At 54.8% G+C, this 13687-nt stretch overlaps 1 protein-coding gene across 1 annotated transcript; it reads left to right on the top strand.

Moving 5' to 3' along the window:
- The first annotated feature begins 3021 nt into the window (after positions 1 to 3021).
- Positions 3022 to 3621, top strand: UCN (urocortin). The gene has a single exon (XM_041714802.2). The coding sequence runs from the start codon at positions 3139 to 3141 to the stop codon at positions 3436 to 3438; it is 300 nt and encodes a 99-aa protein (XP_041570736.2). The 5' UTR covers positions 3022 to 3138; the 3' UTR covers positions 3439 to 3621.
- The last annotated feature ends 10066 nt before the right edge of the window (positions 3622 to 13687 follow it).

Here is a 13687-nt window from a genome sequence, read left to right as displayed (position 1 = left end):
AGGCTGAGGACGCTCCCCCTGAAAACAGGGTTTGCTGTGGCTCTGCTGTGGACAGTCAAAGCATCAATAAACAGTGGTCTTCACTTTTGATTCCTGGGGCTTGTGGCCAGCATGCCCTCAGGCCCTAAAAGTGCTGTTCCAGAGCAACTGTCCTGTTATGGATCAACAGGTCCACTCTGCCTCATCTCAAGGCACCGAGCATGGGGCTAGGGGCTGCAGGCTGGGGTGGTCTGCCCCACTGGCTAGAGAGGGGAGGGGACTCTGACAGAGGGTGGATGGTGGTTTAGGGGGTCTTCAGGTGCTACTGAAGCTGTTCCATGGGCTGTGATGGTGCCTCCGCAGCTGCAGAGCATTGGAATGAGGTCGATGGAGCCAAAGTCCTGATGCTGGATGCAGAGTCCCCCCAGGGTCAGGGCTTGCTTGGTACAAGGCTGTGCATCTGGGGAGGGTCCAGAAAGGGTTGGGGGTAGGGCTGGAGCTGGATCTGGGCCAGGGCCACAAACCACCTGTGCCATGTCTGAGACAAGCCTGCCTGTCATGCCAGAGAGAAGCCCCGTGGAGCTGCCACTGCCTGTGCTGACACGCATCCCTGGGGATGTGTGTCCATGCTCACCCTGCAGTGGCAGCGAGCACACAGTGTCCCACACACACAGCATCCAACTCCCACAGTGTTCCTGCCCAGCACATTCTGACCAGGGGCTCCAAGGGGAGCTGGTGGCACCATGGGGGTTCCTCCAATTCTGTGGAGCCCTGAGCCCTGGCCCCCTCACCTGCGCCACTGCAGCCCCACACAGCTGGACAGAGCCATCCCCATGCTGCCAGCAGCGCCTGGGCTCTGCCAGCATGGCCTTCGTGGAGGGTGTTACCATCTGTCCTCCACCCTCATCCTCCCCATGGTCTGGCTCTGTGCTGACCCCAGCTTTGGGGCTACTCCAGCCGGGTGGATACAACCTGGAACACAGAGGAGGCAAATCCTGCACAGTCCTGAGGGTGAGGCAGGGGACAGGAGGGGCTGCAGCTGCAGCTCTCTTCACCCCAGCAGTGCTCAGTGGAGCAGCACAGGGCTGGGGCCAGGTGATGGGGCCATGCACGGATGGCACCAGTACTTGGGGGATCTCGGGTTCTGTGTGGGGCTCAAGTCCTCTGCAGCCAGTGGGGTGGGTGGTGTGGGTGGCAGGAATTTGCAGCTCTGAGGTGTTGAGCCTCTTGCAGCTCCCTCTGGGGGTGCAGGAGGCTCTCTCTGTCAGCAGTGAGAGAGCTGCGAGCATGGCAAGAGCCACGTGGAATGAGCCACTTGTCCCCAGGAGCAGCCGCCCCAGCGTGGGGCTGCCAGGGCTCGGGGGGCTGAGCCCAGCCCCTGCTGAGGGCTCTGCCCTGCCGCTGCAGGAGGCGGTGCCGGGTGCCAGCCTTCATGCCGATCACGTCATGGGGGCACGAACCGTGTGCTGCTCGCTGCGGGCAGGGCCGTGCCCCGCCACCCCTGCGCCACTGGGGTGGGACACACCGTGCGAGGGGCCGGGCGGAGCCCCTGTGCCCGGCTCTGCCCCACCGGCACTGCCCCGCACCGGCACTGCCCCGCACCGGCACTGCCCCGCACCGGCACTGCCCCACTGCTCCGGCCCCTGCAGCAGCGTCGGCGCTGGGTGTCAGCTCGGCTACACCCGGCCGGCAGCCGCAGGGCGCTCGGGGGATGAATGCCGGCAGCGGTGGGGAGCGCTCGGGGGGATGCCAGCAGTGTGGTGTACTCAGGGCAGCGGTGGGGAGCGCTCGGGGGGATGGATGCCAGCAGTGTGGTGTACTCAGAGCAGCGGTGGGGAGCGCTCGGGGGGATGGATGCCAGCAGTGTGGTGTACTCAGGGGGCTGCCGGCAGCGGTGGGGAGCGCTCGGGGGGATGCCAGCAGTGTGGTGTACTTAGGGCAGCGGTGGGGAGCGCTCGGGGGGATGGATGCCAGCAGTGTGGTGTACTCGGGGGGCTGCCGGCAGCGGTGGGGAGCGCTCGGGGGATGGATGCCGGCAGTGTGGCGCACTCAGGGGGCTGCCAACAGTAGTGTGGAGCCCCAGCAGCCACCTCACCATTTGGCAGCGGTGCCGGTGCCCCGACGGAACACCCTGAATCCAGCACGGCGCTGCCAGCTCCGGTGCCTTCATTCTATGACTCACAGGACTTGGCCGGTGCTGCCGCTGCGCTCGGGGCGTCTGCGGCCTCGGCCCCGCGGTTCGACCTCGGCTCCGCCCGGGATGCTGAGCCACGGCCAGGCTGGGGGTCCCACCCGTGACCGCCCCGTCCCGGAGCTGCCGGTGCTCGGGGTATCCCCACCTCCGCCCAGGAGTCCCCCCCGCCCCGATCCCTGCTTGGACGCCGCTGCTCGACGCGGCCGTTCCGCCCGGGAACGCAAGGGTTCCACGCCGAGAAGCCGCGGCTCAGCCCGGTACAGCTCACTGAGGGCTCACCGGGAGCTCACCTGTACAGCTCACCGGCCCCGGTGGCCCAGCGCGTCCCGGCCGTTCAGCACCGCGGACAGCGGCGGAGAATGAAGCCGGAGATGCGGCAGAGCCGGGAGAGGCAACGGGGGCACCGGGAAACCGGGGGACAGGAGAAGCGAGGGTTAGCACGGCCCAAGGCACCTGCTCCCACCGGCCCCGGCCCCGCCGTGTCTCTCTGGTGGGCGTCAGAAAAGAACCGGAGTGGTGGCTCCCGAAACCGGCGAGAGCCTCTCGCCCCTCTGTCCCGCAAGCCCGTCCCGCCGCCGGGTGCCCGCTCCCCGCCGCTCCGGTGCCCCCTCTCCCCCGCCCCCGCCGCCCGGTGCGTGCCCGGCGCTGACGTCAGCCCGGGCTCCCGGGCCGATATAACCCCCGGCCGCGCCGCCGGCTCAGCTCCCGCGGGACGGACCGCTCGCCGCGCCGCCAGCACCGGCAGGAACAGGGCACAGCGCACCGGGTACGGGACGGGGCTTGGGAACCGGGCAGGGGCAGCACCGGGGCCGGGGCGCGCAGAGGGGGCGGAACGGGGCGGGGGGGCTCCGCGCCCGGGACTGTCGGCGCGCCGCCGCGGCCGCGGTTCCCGTCGGGCCTCCGCCGCCGCCCCGGTCTCTGCTGTGGCGCTAAGCCCCTGCCCCGCAGGTGCAGAAGGAGCGAGGATGCGGCGGGCACTGCTCACCCTCCTGCTGCTGCTCGCCCGCCCGCCGCCCGCCGCCGCCCGCCCCGCCACCACCGACGGCTCCGTCCCGGCGGCCGGGACCGGGGCTCAGGACCAGCCGCTCTGGCCGCCGCTGGCGCCGCCGCCCCCGGGGCCGTGGCGAGGGCGGCGGGACGAGCCGCCGCTCTCCATCGACCTCACGTTCCACCTCCTGCGGCACCTCTTGCTGCTCGCCCGCGCCCAGAGCCAGCGCGCCCGCGCCGATTCCAATCGCCGCATCCTCGACGCCGTGGGGCGCTGAACCCCAGATCCCGGGATCCCCGAACACCCCGAACCCCCCGTGACCCCGGGGGTGCCCCGGCCTCCAGCCACCCTGGCCCCTGCACTGTGCGGCGCTCGGCACCAACACCGGCACGGGCTGAGCCCTCCTCAGCCCCAGCGCCGGGGAGAGCGGGAGCGGAACCGGCCCGGCACCGGTCCGCACCGATTTTGTAATAAAACGTGGTGGAAACCCGAGGCGTGAACGAGTGCGGGGTGGGGGCAGCTGGGGCTGTGCAGGGCCAGGGACTGGGCAAACTGGGAACGTGCTCACTGTAAATGGGGAATGGGGAAAGAGGCTCAGTGGGAGCAAGGGAATGGGCTCATCGGGAATGGGGAATGGGCTTATGAGGAATGAAGAGGGGGCTCACCAGGGATGGGGAAACAACTCATTGAGAGCAGTGGAATGGGTTACCAGGAAGGGACAAACAGACTCACTGGGAATAGGGAAAGGGCTCACTGGAAAGGGACTAAGGGCTCAGAAGTGGGAGACAGGATGAGCTGGGCCAGGGCTGGGTAGGAGTATCTGGGCCAGCAGCACGAGCCCCCCAGCTCTGGGAACAAGGCTGTGGGTGTTCTGGGTCAGGGGGTGACACACCGTGTGCTTTGGGGGGAGGAGATGCTCACAGCTCCCCAGGAGTGGGAGCAGTAGGAAGCAAATGGGGCAGAGGGATGGGAACAATGGGTCCCCACCACCAGTGAGCCAGTCACAGGGGTGCACACACCTGCCCACAGGTGGGGACATGAGCAGAGAAGCAGTCCCGCCCCAGGATGGTGGGCAAGGCTGGGAGCTGCGGGAGGGGCAGACACAGACCCTTTGGGGGGATATGGCCACGATGTGGGAGCTCCAGGAGCGGGCAGAAACCTCCTTGGGACACTCAGTGCTGCTGAGTGGGTCAGGGCTAGAGTCGTGGGTGGGAGGGGGGCACTGTGGTGGGCTGTATTCCTTGGCCCTCAATCGAGAGGACGGGGATGAAGCCTTCTGAGGCAGCTGGGGAGGTTCAGCCTCCTTGTGGCTGGCCCTGGTCCTCACCACTTGCTCTGTGGAAGGTGACCCTGCCGGTGGCTGTGGATGTGACTGGATGTCCCTTCCCACCTAAACCAGCCAGAAATTCTTTGATAACATCCCAACAGCTGCTGGAAGGGCAGCATGGCAGGGCTGGAGCCGTTTCTGATGGAGTGCCTGGAAGGACTGCGGGGATGTGACAGCAGCGGAGTCAGTGCTCAGGACAGGCAGGGGTTCAGGGCTTCATAACACTGGCAGAGAGTGCAGCCCCCAGTTTCACAGGAGCTGCTTGCAGTGACCCCGTGGCTCTCGTAGGGGGCTGCACCAGGGGGCAGCCAGGGGGCAAAAGAGTTGGGGAGCACAGCCTTTGGGAATGAGCTCAAGGCTGGAGATTCCCCACTCCAGGCCCTGCTCCAGCTGCTCATGCTGTGGCCACTGGGACTTGAATGGGGAAATTCCACTGGAGCATCAGTACCCTGGAGCTGGAAGGCCTTGCAGCAAGAAGGATTGTAGTGGGATGATCCTTCCTAGGAGATATTTATACCAGATTGGATACTGACTTGGACAGCCTGCTTCAGCCAACCCTGACAAACAGAGCTGGGGCTAGTGGGGACCTGTGGACCTCCTGCCCCTCACGCAGCCATGGGTGCCTTCCCAGCTGGAGGGACCACAACCCCTCTGGGCAGCCTATTCTGGGCACCCTCTGTGATCAGCCTCGCTGCAAAAGGCCCCAAACTTTTGGAGTCCAGTTTGTGTCTGTTGCTGCTGGTCCTGTCACTGGGCTGCACTGGGAAGAGCCTGCTCCCTCCTCCTTCCCTCCCACTAGGCAAGTATACACGTAGGTGTCCCAAAACATTCCAGTTCCTCCTCATGCAGCAGATGCTCCAGTCCCTTTGGCATTGCTTTGACCCTTTCCTGGACTCCAGATGTCACATCCTTCTTGCTCCAGGAAGCCCCAGCCTGGATGGGGCTGCATCCACAGCTCTTCACACTTCATGGAGGGGAGGGCTCCCCTCTCCCTTCATCCCCCCCAGCCATGGGCTGTTCTCCACCTGGATCCACTGGGAAGGGATGGCACTGCTGCCTCCCTTGCCTAGTGTCACCACTGAGAATTTTGTTGTCCCTCATGTCCCTCGGTAGCTGTAGTAGGACACTTGTGATTAGCAATTACATAATGAACCTTGTAGGCACAGCTACTCTTCTCTTCTAAGGAAAAGGGAAGAGCATCCTGAGAGCAATGGGCTGTCTGGACGAGAGGCACCAGGAGTGTGGTCAGCAGGACTGAGCAGGACCAGGGGAAAAGGTAATTCTGGCAACAGGAAATCACAATCAGACTCATTGATCACGACTCAGAACAGACCCCAACTCAGATGGAGGAAAGAGCTGCACCTGTGCAGTGATCAGCATGAGGAGGGAGATACACCCAGCAAGGAGGAGTTGGAGTCCTAATTAATAACAGAGTTCTGTAATTGGTAACCAGTGAATGCTGGTTCTTTGCTTAAATGTATAAAAGTGTAAAGCTCTGATGCTTAGGGAGCAGCCTTGGGGACACCCAGAGCTCCTGCCTCTGCACTAATGGGAAGAAAACCAGAAATCCCTTGCCTTGATTTGTGGGTTGTCAGTGGCCCACAGCTGTTTTTGATGGCCCAGACAGGATAGCCAGAGTGCCCTGCCCCGACTGAGCAGCCACTCCAGGCAAAGGACTTGGCAGGATGAGCCAGCACACACCGACCTCATGATCTGGCACTTTGGGTGACCAGGACAGCCAGTGACCCAATGGCACAACACCTTCTAGAAGCATTTCTTCGGTGAAGGGGGTGGTTCGAAATCGCTGAGAAACAGGATTTTGGTCTGGACGCTGCATAAGCTGAAGGAAAAAAATATTTTGTTTCTACAATTTGGTGATGCATGTCTTGGATTTTTGATGTTTGCACACACGTTTTCACATGCAGAGCTGGGGTTTGGATGTGTGCATTGGGATAGTGTATGAAACACTGGAAATTCCACAACTGACAAGGGTTCCTCTGCTTCTGTAGAAATTCCACTTTGCTCTCCTCTAGGATGCATCCTGGAGAGTTAGGGTGACCCTATGACTCAAGATACATTGAAAAGATACTGTAATCAATGGTTGCCTCGCTCTGAATTAGATGATGGAGAAAAAAGCCTGGACAGCAACAAGTCTTTAAAATATAATACAATTTTACAGTTAATGTTACTTTGTAGGAGGCAAAATTAATGGGATGAAGTCCCTAATGTAGATCTGGTTTTCACTTTAAGAAATTATTATTAAAGTAAGAAAAGATGTGGTTTAGTAGATTCAAAAGTATCAAAATGGACTTTTGGGAAATGAAGAAAAGAGGATAAGGAGAAGGATACTTGTCATATGTGTCAAGAAGATAAAAGAGACCAAACCTGAAGTCCAACTATTGGCAGCTTCTCCGACACAAGGATGAAAGCTGGAGGTGGGCAGTGGATCTGGCCGTGAATCTGAGGGTTTGACATGTTCCCTGTTTCCAGTAGGATCAGGGAGAAAGGTAACTTGGTACTGAAAGCACATTTAGGGCAGCAGATGGACATGAGGGAGAGGTGCTGAATGTGCAGGTGATGGTCACACTTCAGACTTGCTGAATCAGAAGCAGCGAGCAGGGTCCTATCACAGAAATCCTGATGGAATGGGTAGTGTGATCAAAACCACGATGTCAGTTCATGATCCAAACCAGGAGGGCATCCAGGTTCTCCTGGAATATTTGTTTCCCCGTGAGGAATGGAGAGCAGTTTAGAAAAGGCTTGAGAAGAAGGAGTTAGGAAAATGGGATTAGATCAAAAGGTTCATGGCATCCCAAATCCTCACAAATTTCATCCTAAGAATGAACCAAATTGGGATCTCAATCAGAGTGCTGGTGAGATTTGCTAGAATTATATTAGAAATTTATTTTTTGGGATTCTAAGAGGAAGTGAAGGAACTGAAATGCCTTGCCAAGCTGTATGAAGGGAAGAGGGAGCAAAGGAGTCTCCGTTGGCCTTGGATGGAAGATTGTGAAGTGGCTCCCAAATGGATGGATTCAGATCCAGCAAGGGAAGGAAGCAGGATGCTGTTTAGCACGCTTTTTTTGGGCAGTTGGCACCAGGTATTAGAAAGAAACTCCAGAACAGAGAAGTGGAGGGGATGGTTATTTCCCAAGTGATGCCTGTAAGATAGGGAAAAGGGAGAAGAGAAGTAGAAGAGCCAAGAGAAATTACTGAGCCCATTGTCAGGGGCAGGCAATTTCAGGGATGAGGCTGGGGCTGAGGGTGGGGATTAACACCCTTCCAAAACTATCAGGGTGCCCGTTGCAGACAGGAAGGGCGCTGGGAAAAGGAGCATCTTACAAACAGACAGAAGGAAAAATCAGAAGACACAGAAATCAGGCTGGACTGAAAGGGAGCAGAGGCATCCCCGATTTCCCTGGCCAATCCTTTGATTCCAGTTAAACTGGGGAACGGAACAATGGGTTTTCTAGTGGGTAATGGAGCAGTTCATTCTGTAGTTACTGTGAAGAACCTTTAAGTGAAAACAGGGAGGAAATTCCTCAGGAGCAGGTAATCCCTCAGAGCACTTCACATCCCAGGGAATTCCCAACTGGAAGCACAAAATGACCCCATCACTTTCTCTGCATGCCAGTGTCCTTTGGCATTGCTGGGGAGGGATTTGCTATGCTTGTGCAGGTCTTTACTGACAGAAGTGGTGACGTGGCAGATGGAGATCGGACATCTGGGCACACTGCGGTCACTGCCATGAAGGCATCGGAAAACAATCCACTGCCCCCAGAAAACCAAACTGGGAGCTCTCACTTGGGCCTGGCATGGAGCTGAGGGTAGGAAATAAATACTTATACCGACTCAAAATGTGCCTTAGGCACAGACCATGATCATGGAACAGTTCAGGAACAGCAAGGTGTTCTGACCTCACATGAGAGCTCAGAAAAATATGTAACTGAAATTCCAAAGATACAGAAAGCAGTTCTTCAGCCAAAGAGCATCACAATAATGCAATGCAAAGCCCTTCAGAAAAAGAATCCAGATATTGTAAAGGGAAATAGAACAGCAGATCCAGCAGTAGAAGAAGCTGCATTGAGGAAACCAAATTGTGAAGGAGCTTTGATTCCACAAACTTGTGTAGATTAATCTCCAACAAGTTATACCAAAGGAGAGAAACAATGAGGGGAACAGCTTAACTGTACTAAAAATAAACAAGGGTGGTGGAAAACACCTGGAAAGCAGCTCTTGGAGATAATGGAAATCCAACTTAAAAGGCTGCACCAGGAGACACACACAGAAGCAGATGCATCATTGCTTTTAGCAAAAAAGTTTTTGTATGCAAGATGCAAGATTTTGCAGACAGAATAGTTAAAAAATTATCCTTTGCTGTGTTAATCATCCAAAAATAAGAAAGAAAATACAGGGAGGAAGTACAAAGAAAGGAATAACCCCTGAGGAACATTGGCAAATGGATTTTACAGAATCACCCAGCTGTAATTAATGCAAACATACATTGGTATTCATCAACCACTTTTCTGGTTGGCTGGTGCTGCCAAACATTTCATATTCCTGAAGAAAAGGCCTTGGGGCCCAAGTCCATCTGCTACGGAATCCTGAACCCGAAGCAGAAAGATTAGAGAACGTGGACAATGCAGGATGGGCTTGGAATGCAGAATCCACCCTTTAGCAGGTGTGTCCCAGCCAAGAGGACCTACAGGACACTCCTCTGGAAGGAGCTGGTTGCAAACTCCGTGGATGGGAGCAGCCTTGTGAAAGATGGGATCTGAAAAGCAGGAGTGCAGCGCTGGCTCAGCGTGAGGCAAGGGAAGGCAGAGCTCTGAGCCCCAACACGGGCTCAGAGCAGAGCTGGGCACAGACAGAGCAGGGGAGCTCGCACACGAAATGCTGTAAATAGAGGGGCTGGTGCAAAGTCTGCTGTTGGAGTGCTCCGTGCCTATGGAACCCTTTGGAAAGGGAGAGGGGGCTGTGAACCCCCAAGGATCCCCCTGGAAACACGGACACGTAACACAGAGATGGTCAGAGGGCGTGCAGCCGCCTCAGAAGGCGGCAATAACACAATGTAAAGCTCATCCACCCAGAGAAACCCAGCGAATATTGGAAATGGCCTGGCTGGCAAAGAGAAAGTGGCAAATTTAGATCCTGAAAACAGCCCTGAAGGACGGTGGATTGCATCCAGCAAACAGGTAATAATTCCCCAACACCTTGAGGAAGATGGGAGAGGAGTAACACTGGGGAACTCACTGGGCAATAAAGTCTCTGCCAGAGGCATTGAAGCCTCAAGTTTTGAGCGTGAAAATAACTGGTATCATAAAAAGCATCATTAAGAAGTGCATTTAAACCTGTTAAAAGAACAATACACATCAAATCAGGTGGGCCACACCCAGAACTGTTAGGAAAGGCAGCTGTCTGTGACTTGTGCCAGCTAATTCCTCCTTATTAACTTGTATTAATGTTTAATATGTACTAGCCAATTAGTTTAGAGAGCAAGGATTTTGTGTCAGAACAAAGAATGATAAGAGAAGTACCTTATGACCCAACCAAATATTTTAAATACTCTCAAGGAAAAAAGATTCATCAGAAGATCTGGAGCCACACCAAAATAAGTCCTCAGAAATTATTAGCATATATGCTTGTATTCAGGAAATGTGATGAATATGTATTAGTTTCAGGAATATAACCTAGTCTGTTAGGTTACTGGGCATGCATGCTTTGGGGAGAATTTCCCTAATAAAGAAATGTTAACTTTCCAACCTAGCAAATTGGTCAGAGAGTTTATTTCCCAATTTTCCATGACACCACGCCTTTCCCCTGTTGCACCAATCAGAGTAGAGAAGTGATTAGGGTTTCTTAAAAGAAACAATACCCAGACAGGGTGTCCCAGAAGGAATTTCTACAGATGATGAACCCTATTTTGTAGCAGAAATGGTGCAGGCAGTGCCCAAATTTTGACAGTCTATTTGGGAACTACAGACCTCAGGGATCCCATAGTCCAGCGGGAAAGCAGAAGGGATGAACCAGACCACAAAGAGGCAAATATCCAAGTTACAACAAAAGGCTGGAGTGGAGCATTGGGTTTGGCTGTTACAGGAGTTTGTCAGTCCCCGGGTCAAAGCAGGAAGGGGCACTTTGGAATCACCATCCTGGAAGGCAAAACCTCGTACCCACATCGGAGATCAGGAGTGTGCAAGGCCACAGGCAGAGCCACAGAAATATTTCAGTTCTCTCTCACTGCCTTTATCCCCATGCACGGGTGTTTGAATCAGGCCCCACCCTTCCCTTGGGTACCTCAGACAATCTCTCCAGGCTGGAGAAGTGGGTTGTGTTAGAACATGAAAGGCTGAGACTCCACCAGAAAGGTGGGAAGGTGCTTTCCCAGGAGTGTTCAGGATATGCACTGCAGTGAAAAGGACAGGAATCATCTCCTGGACCCATGGCATGTGTGAAAAGCATCCCTGAGTCTGGGTTGCCCATGGAATTCACACCAAACTGGAAACCTGAAGTTCCAAATGCACACAGAAGTATGTTCTTTAATTTTTTAATCTGTTTACACAAATTAACTTTGCAAGTGAAGTACTTATATAGTATGTTGTTACTTTACAGCTTGTCCAATCCATCGGGAAAATTCCAACTCCAGCAGCAAAACTGATGGATTTCCCAGTGTCACAGTCAGTGAAGGACCCTTTGAACTGGGGAATTTTAATAGTAGATTTAAATCTGATGTTGCTCCTCAAGTCCCAAACCCCTGTGAGGATTTCCCCTGGGGTTTAGCATAAGCCAAGAGGAAGGTAATTGGCATTACATGTGTGATGGGTGCCCACCAAAGCTGCTCCATCACACCCTCCTCACTTGGACAGGGAAGAGAAAATATAAGAAAAGCTCAGGATAAGGACAGAGAAAGCTCACTGATTACTGTCATGGGCAAAGCAGACTTGATTTGGGAAAATTAGTTTAATTTATTACCAATCAAATCAGAGAAGAGTAACAAGAAGTAAAATAAATTCTAAAAATATTGGGTTTTGTTTCCCCTCACCCCTCCGTCCATCCAGGCTCTGCTTTGTTCCCGATTCTCCACCTCTCCCCTCCCAGCGGTGCAGTGAAGGAGTGGGGGTCTCACCAGGCCACCACTGCTTTCTGCTGCTGCTCCTTCTTGGGGAGAGGCGTCCCTGCCCTGCCCCGCTGCGGGAGGGAGACAGAGCTCTGCAGTGCTCCAGCAGGAGCCTTCCCAGGGCTGGGGCTCCTCACAAACTGCTCCTCTGCGTGTCCCCTGGTCCTAGTTTAGGGCAAATTTGGGGAAAATCCTCTGGAAGGAGCCCTCAGAAAACAAACCCCCACGGCCCCTCCCCACCGACCTGATTCAGGAAAAAATTTTCTTTGAGAGAAGTGGAAAAGAACCTGTTTATTTAACAAACAAGCATCCCCCAGCACAAAAAAAAAAAAAAAAAAATTAACAACACCAGATGACAACGAAACTCTTTCACTCTGAAGAGATGAACAAATCCAGAAAGTCTTTCCTGGGAGTGGTCGCCCGGGTCTGGGCACTGGGGATTGCTCTGGGCACTGGGGATGGCTGCTGCAGATCACAAAATGCAGGCTCCTGGTGTTCCTTGGTGTTTCCCAGATCCCAGTCCAGAGCAGGTTGGATGGTATTCAGGAAAAAGGAAAGGAAAAAGGAAAGGAAAAAGGAAAGGAAAAAGGAAAGGAAAGGAAAGGAAAGGAAAGGAAAGGAAAGGAAAGGAAAGGAAAGGAAAGGAAAGGAAAGGAAAGGAAAGGAAAGGAAAGGAAAGGAAAGGAAAGGAAAGGAAAGGAAAGGAAAGGAAAGGAAAGGAAAGGAAAGGAAAGGAAAGGAAAGGAAAGGAAAGGAAAGGAAAGGAAAGGAAAGGAAAGGAAAGGAAAGGAAAGGAAAGGAAAGGAAAGGAAAGGAAAGGAAAGGAAACAGTCCAGGGAAAGAATTGGACTGCTTAGCTAACCTAACTAGGAAGCAAAGGCAAAAGCAGAAGCAAGCAAGGCAAGCAAGCAAAGCAAGCAAAGCAAAAGCCAGCCAGGCAGCACCAGCCTTTTCTAGACAGCAGACCATGGGGGGAGGTGAACCAGCTGATAACAAGGCAAAACAAACCTTCACTTTCAGAGTCAGTTCTGAAAGCACAGAACATAATATCAAACGTAAACAGAACATGCAATTGGAGATACAAACACCATAACAGTCACCCTAGGACACCCCTCCATAGGGACAGTCCCTCAGGAGCTGCTCCAGCCTGAGGCCCCCACAGGTCCTGCCAGCAAACCTGCTCCAGCATGGGCTCCTCTCCCCAGGCTCCAGAGGTCCCTGCCAGGACCCTGCTCCTGCACGGGCTTCCCACGGGGTCACAGACTCCTCTGGGCACCCACCTGCCCTGCGTGGGCTCCCCCAGGGCCTGCAGGGGGGTCTCTGCTGCCATGGGGCTCCACAGGCTCTGGGGGGATCTCTGCTGCCCCTGGGCACCCACAGGCTGTGGGGAACCCCTGCTCCAGCGCTTGGATCACCTCCTGTCATTCCTCCTGCCCTGACCTGATCGTCTCCAGGACTGTTGCTCTCTCATACCACCACTCCTCTCTGGCTGCTACTACCTCTACACAAGAATTGTTTTTTCCTCTTGAAATGCATTATCCCTGAGGGGTGCTGCCATCACTGATGGGCTCTGCCTTGGCCAGCAGCAGGTCCATCCCGGAGCCAGCTGGCTTTGGCTCTCTTGGACATGGGGGAAGCTTCTGTCAGCTTCTCACAGAGGTTGCCCCTGTAATCTCCCCGCTACCAAAACCTTGCCACACAAACCCAATACAAAACCAATAAAATGGACACAATTCCACAAATGGGACATATAGTTGGGTAAGTGATGACAGCAGGTGGAAACCCACCTGCCTTTGTGGGGGAAAGTGAAAAGACATTCTTTAGGAATTATAACATTATGCTCCTTATGGAGAAAAAGGCCTTTGGAAGCATAGTTATGGAGAAGAATAAAAAGAAATAATGATGTTCTTGGAGAAGCCTTGAACAGCAACTGGAGCAGGCTGAGTGTCAGAATCCATGCTCAGTGCATGGAGACTTCATTCCTGAAATCTCAGGTGGGGGTGCACTTTAACTGGACAAGCAGAGGCATCAGCAAATCCCAGGGGGCTGCCCAGAGGCTGGTTTGGGGGGGCAGTGACAAGT

The sequence above is a fragment of the Taeniopygia guttata genome, chromosome 3 (assembly GCF_048771995.1).
Source record: "Taeniopygia guttata chromosome 3, bTaeGut7.mat, whole genome shotgun sequence".
NCBI classification, from domain to species: Eukaryota; Metazoa; Chordata; class Aves; order Passeriformes; family Estrildidae; genus Taeniopygia; species Taeniopygia guttata.
The sequence above is the reverse complement of the archived record's forward strand: the minus strand, read 5'-3'. Positions and strand labels throughout refer to the sequence as shown.

Coding starts and splice junctions, on each gene's coding strand:
- UCN (XM_041714802.2), top strand. CDS start 3,139: ATGCGGCGGGCACTGCTCACCCTCCTGCTGCTGCTCGCCCGCCCGCCG.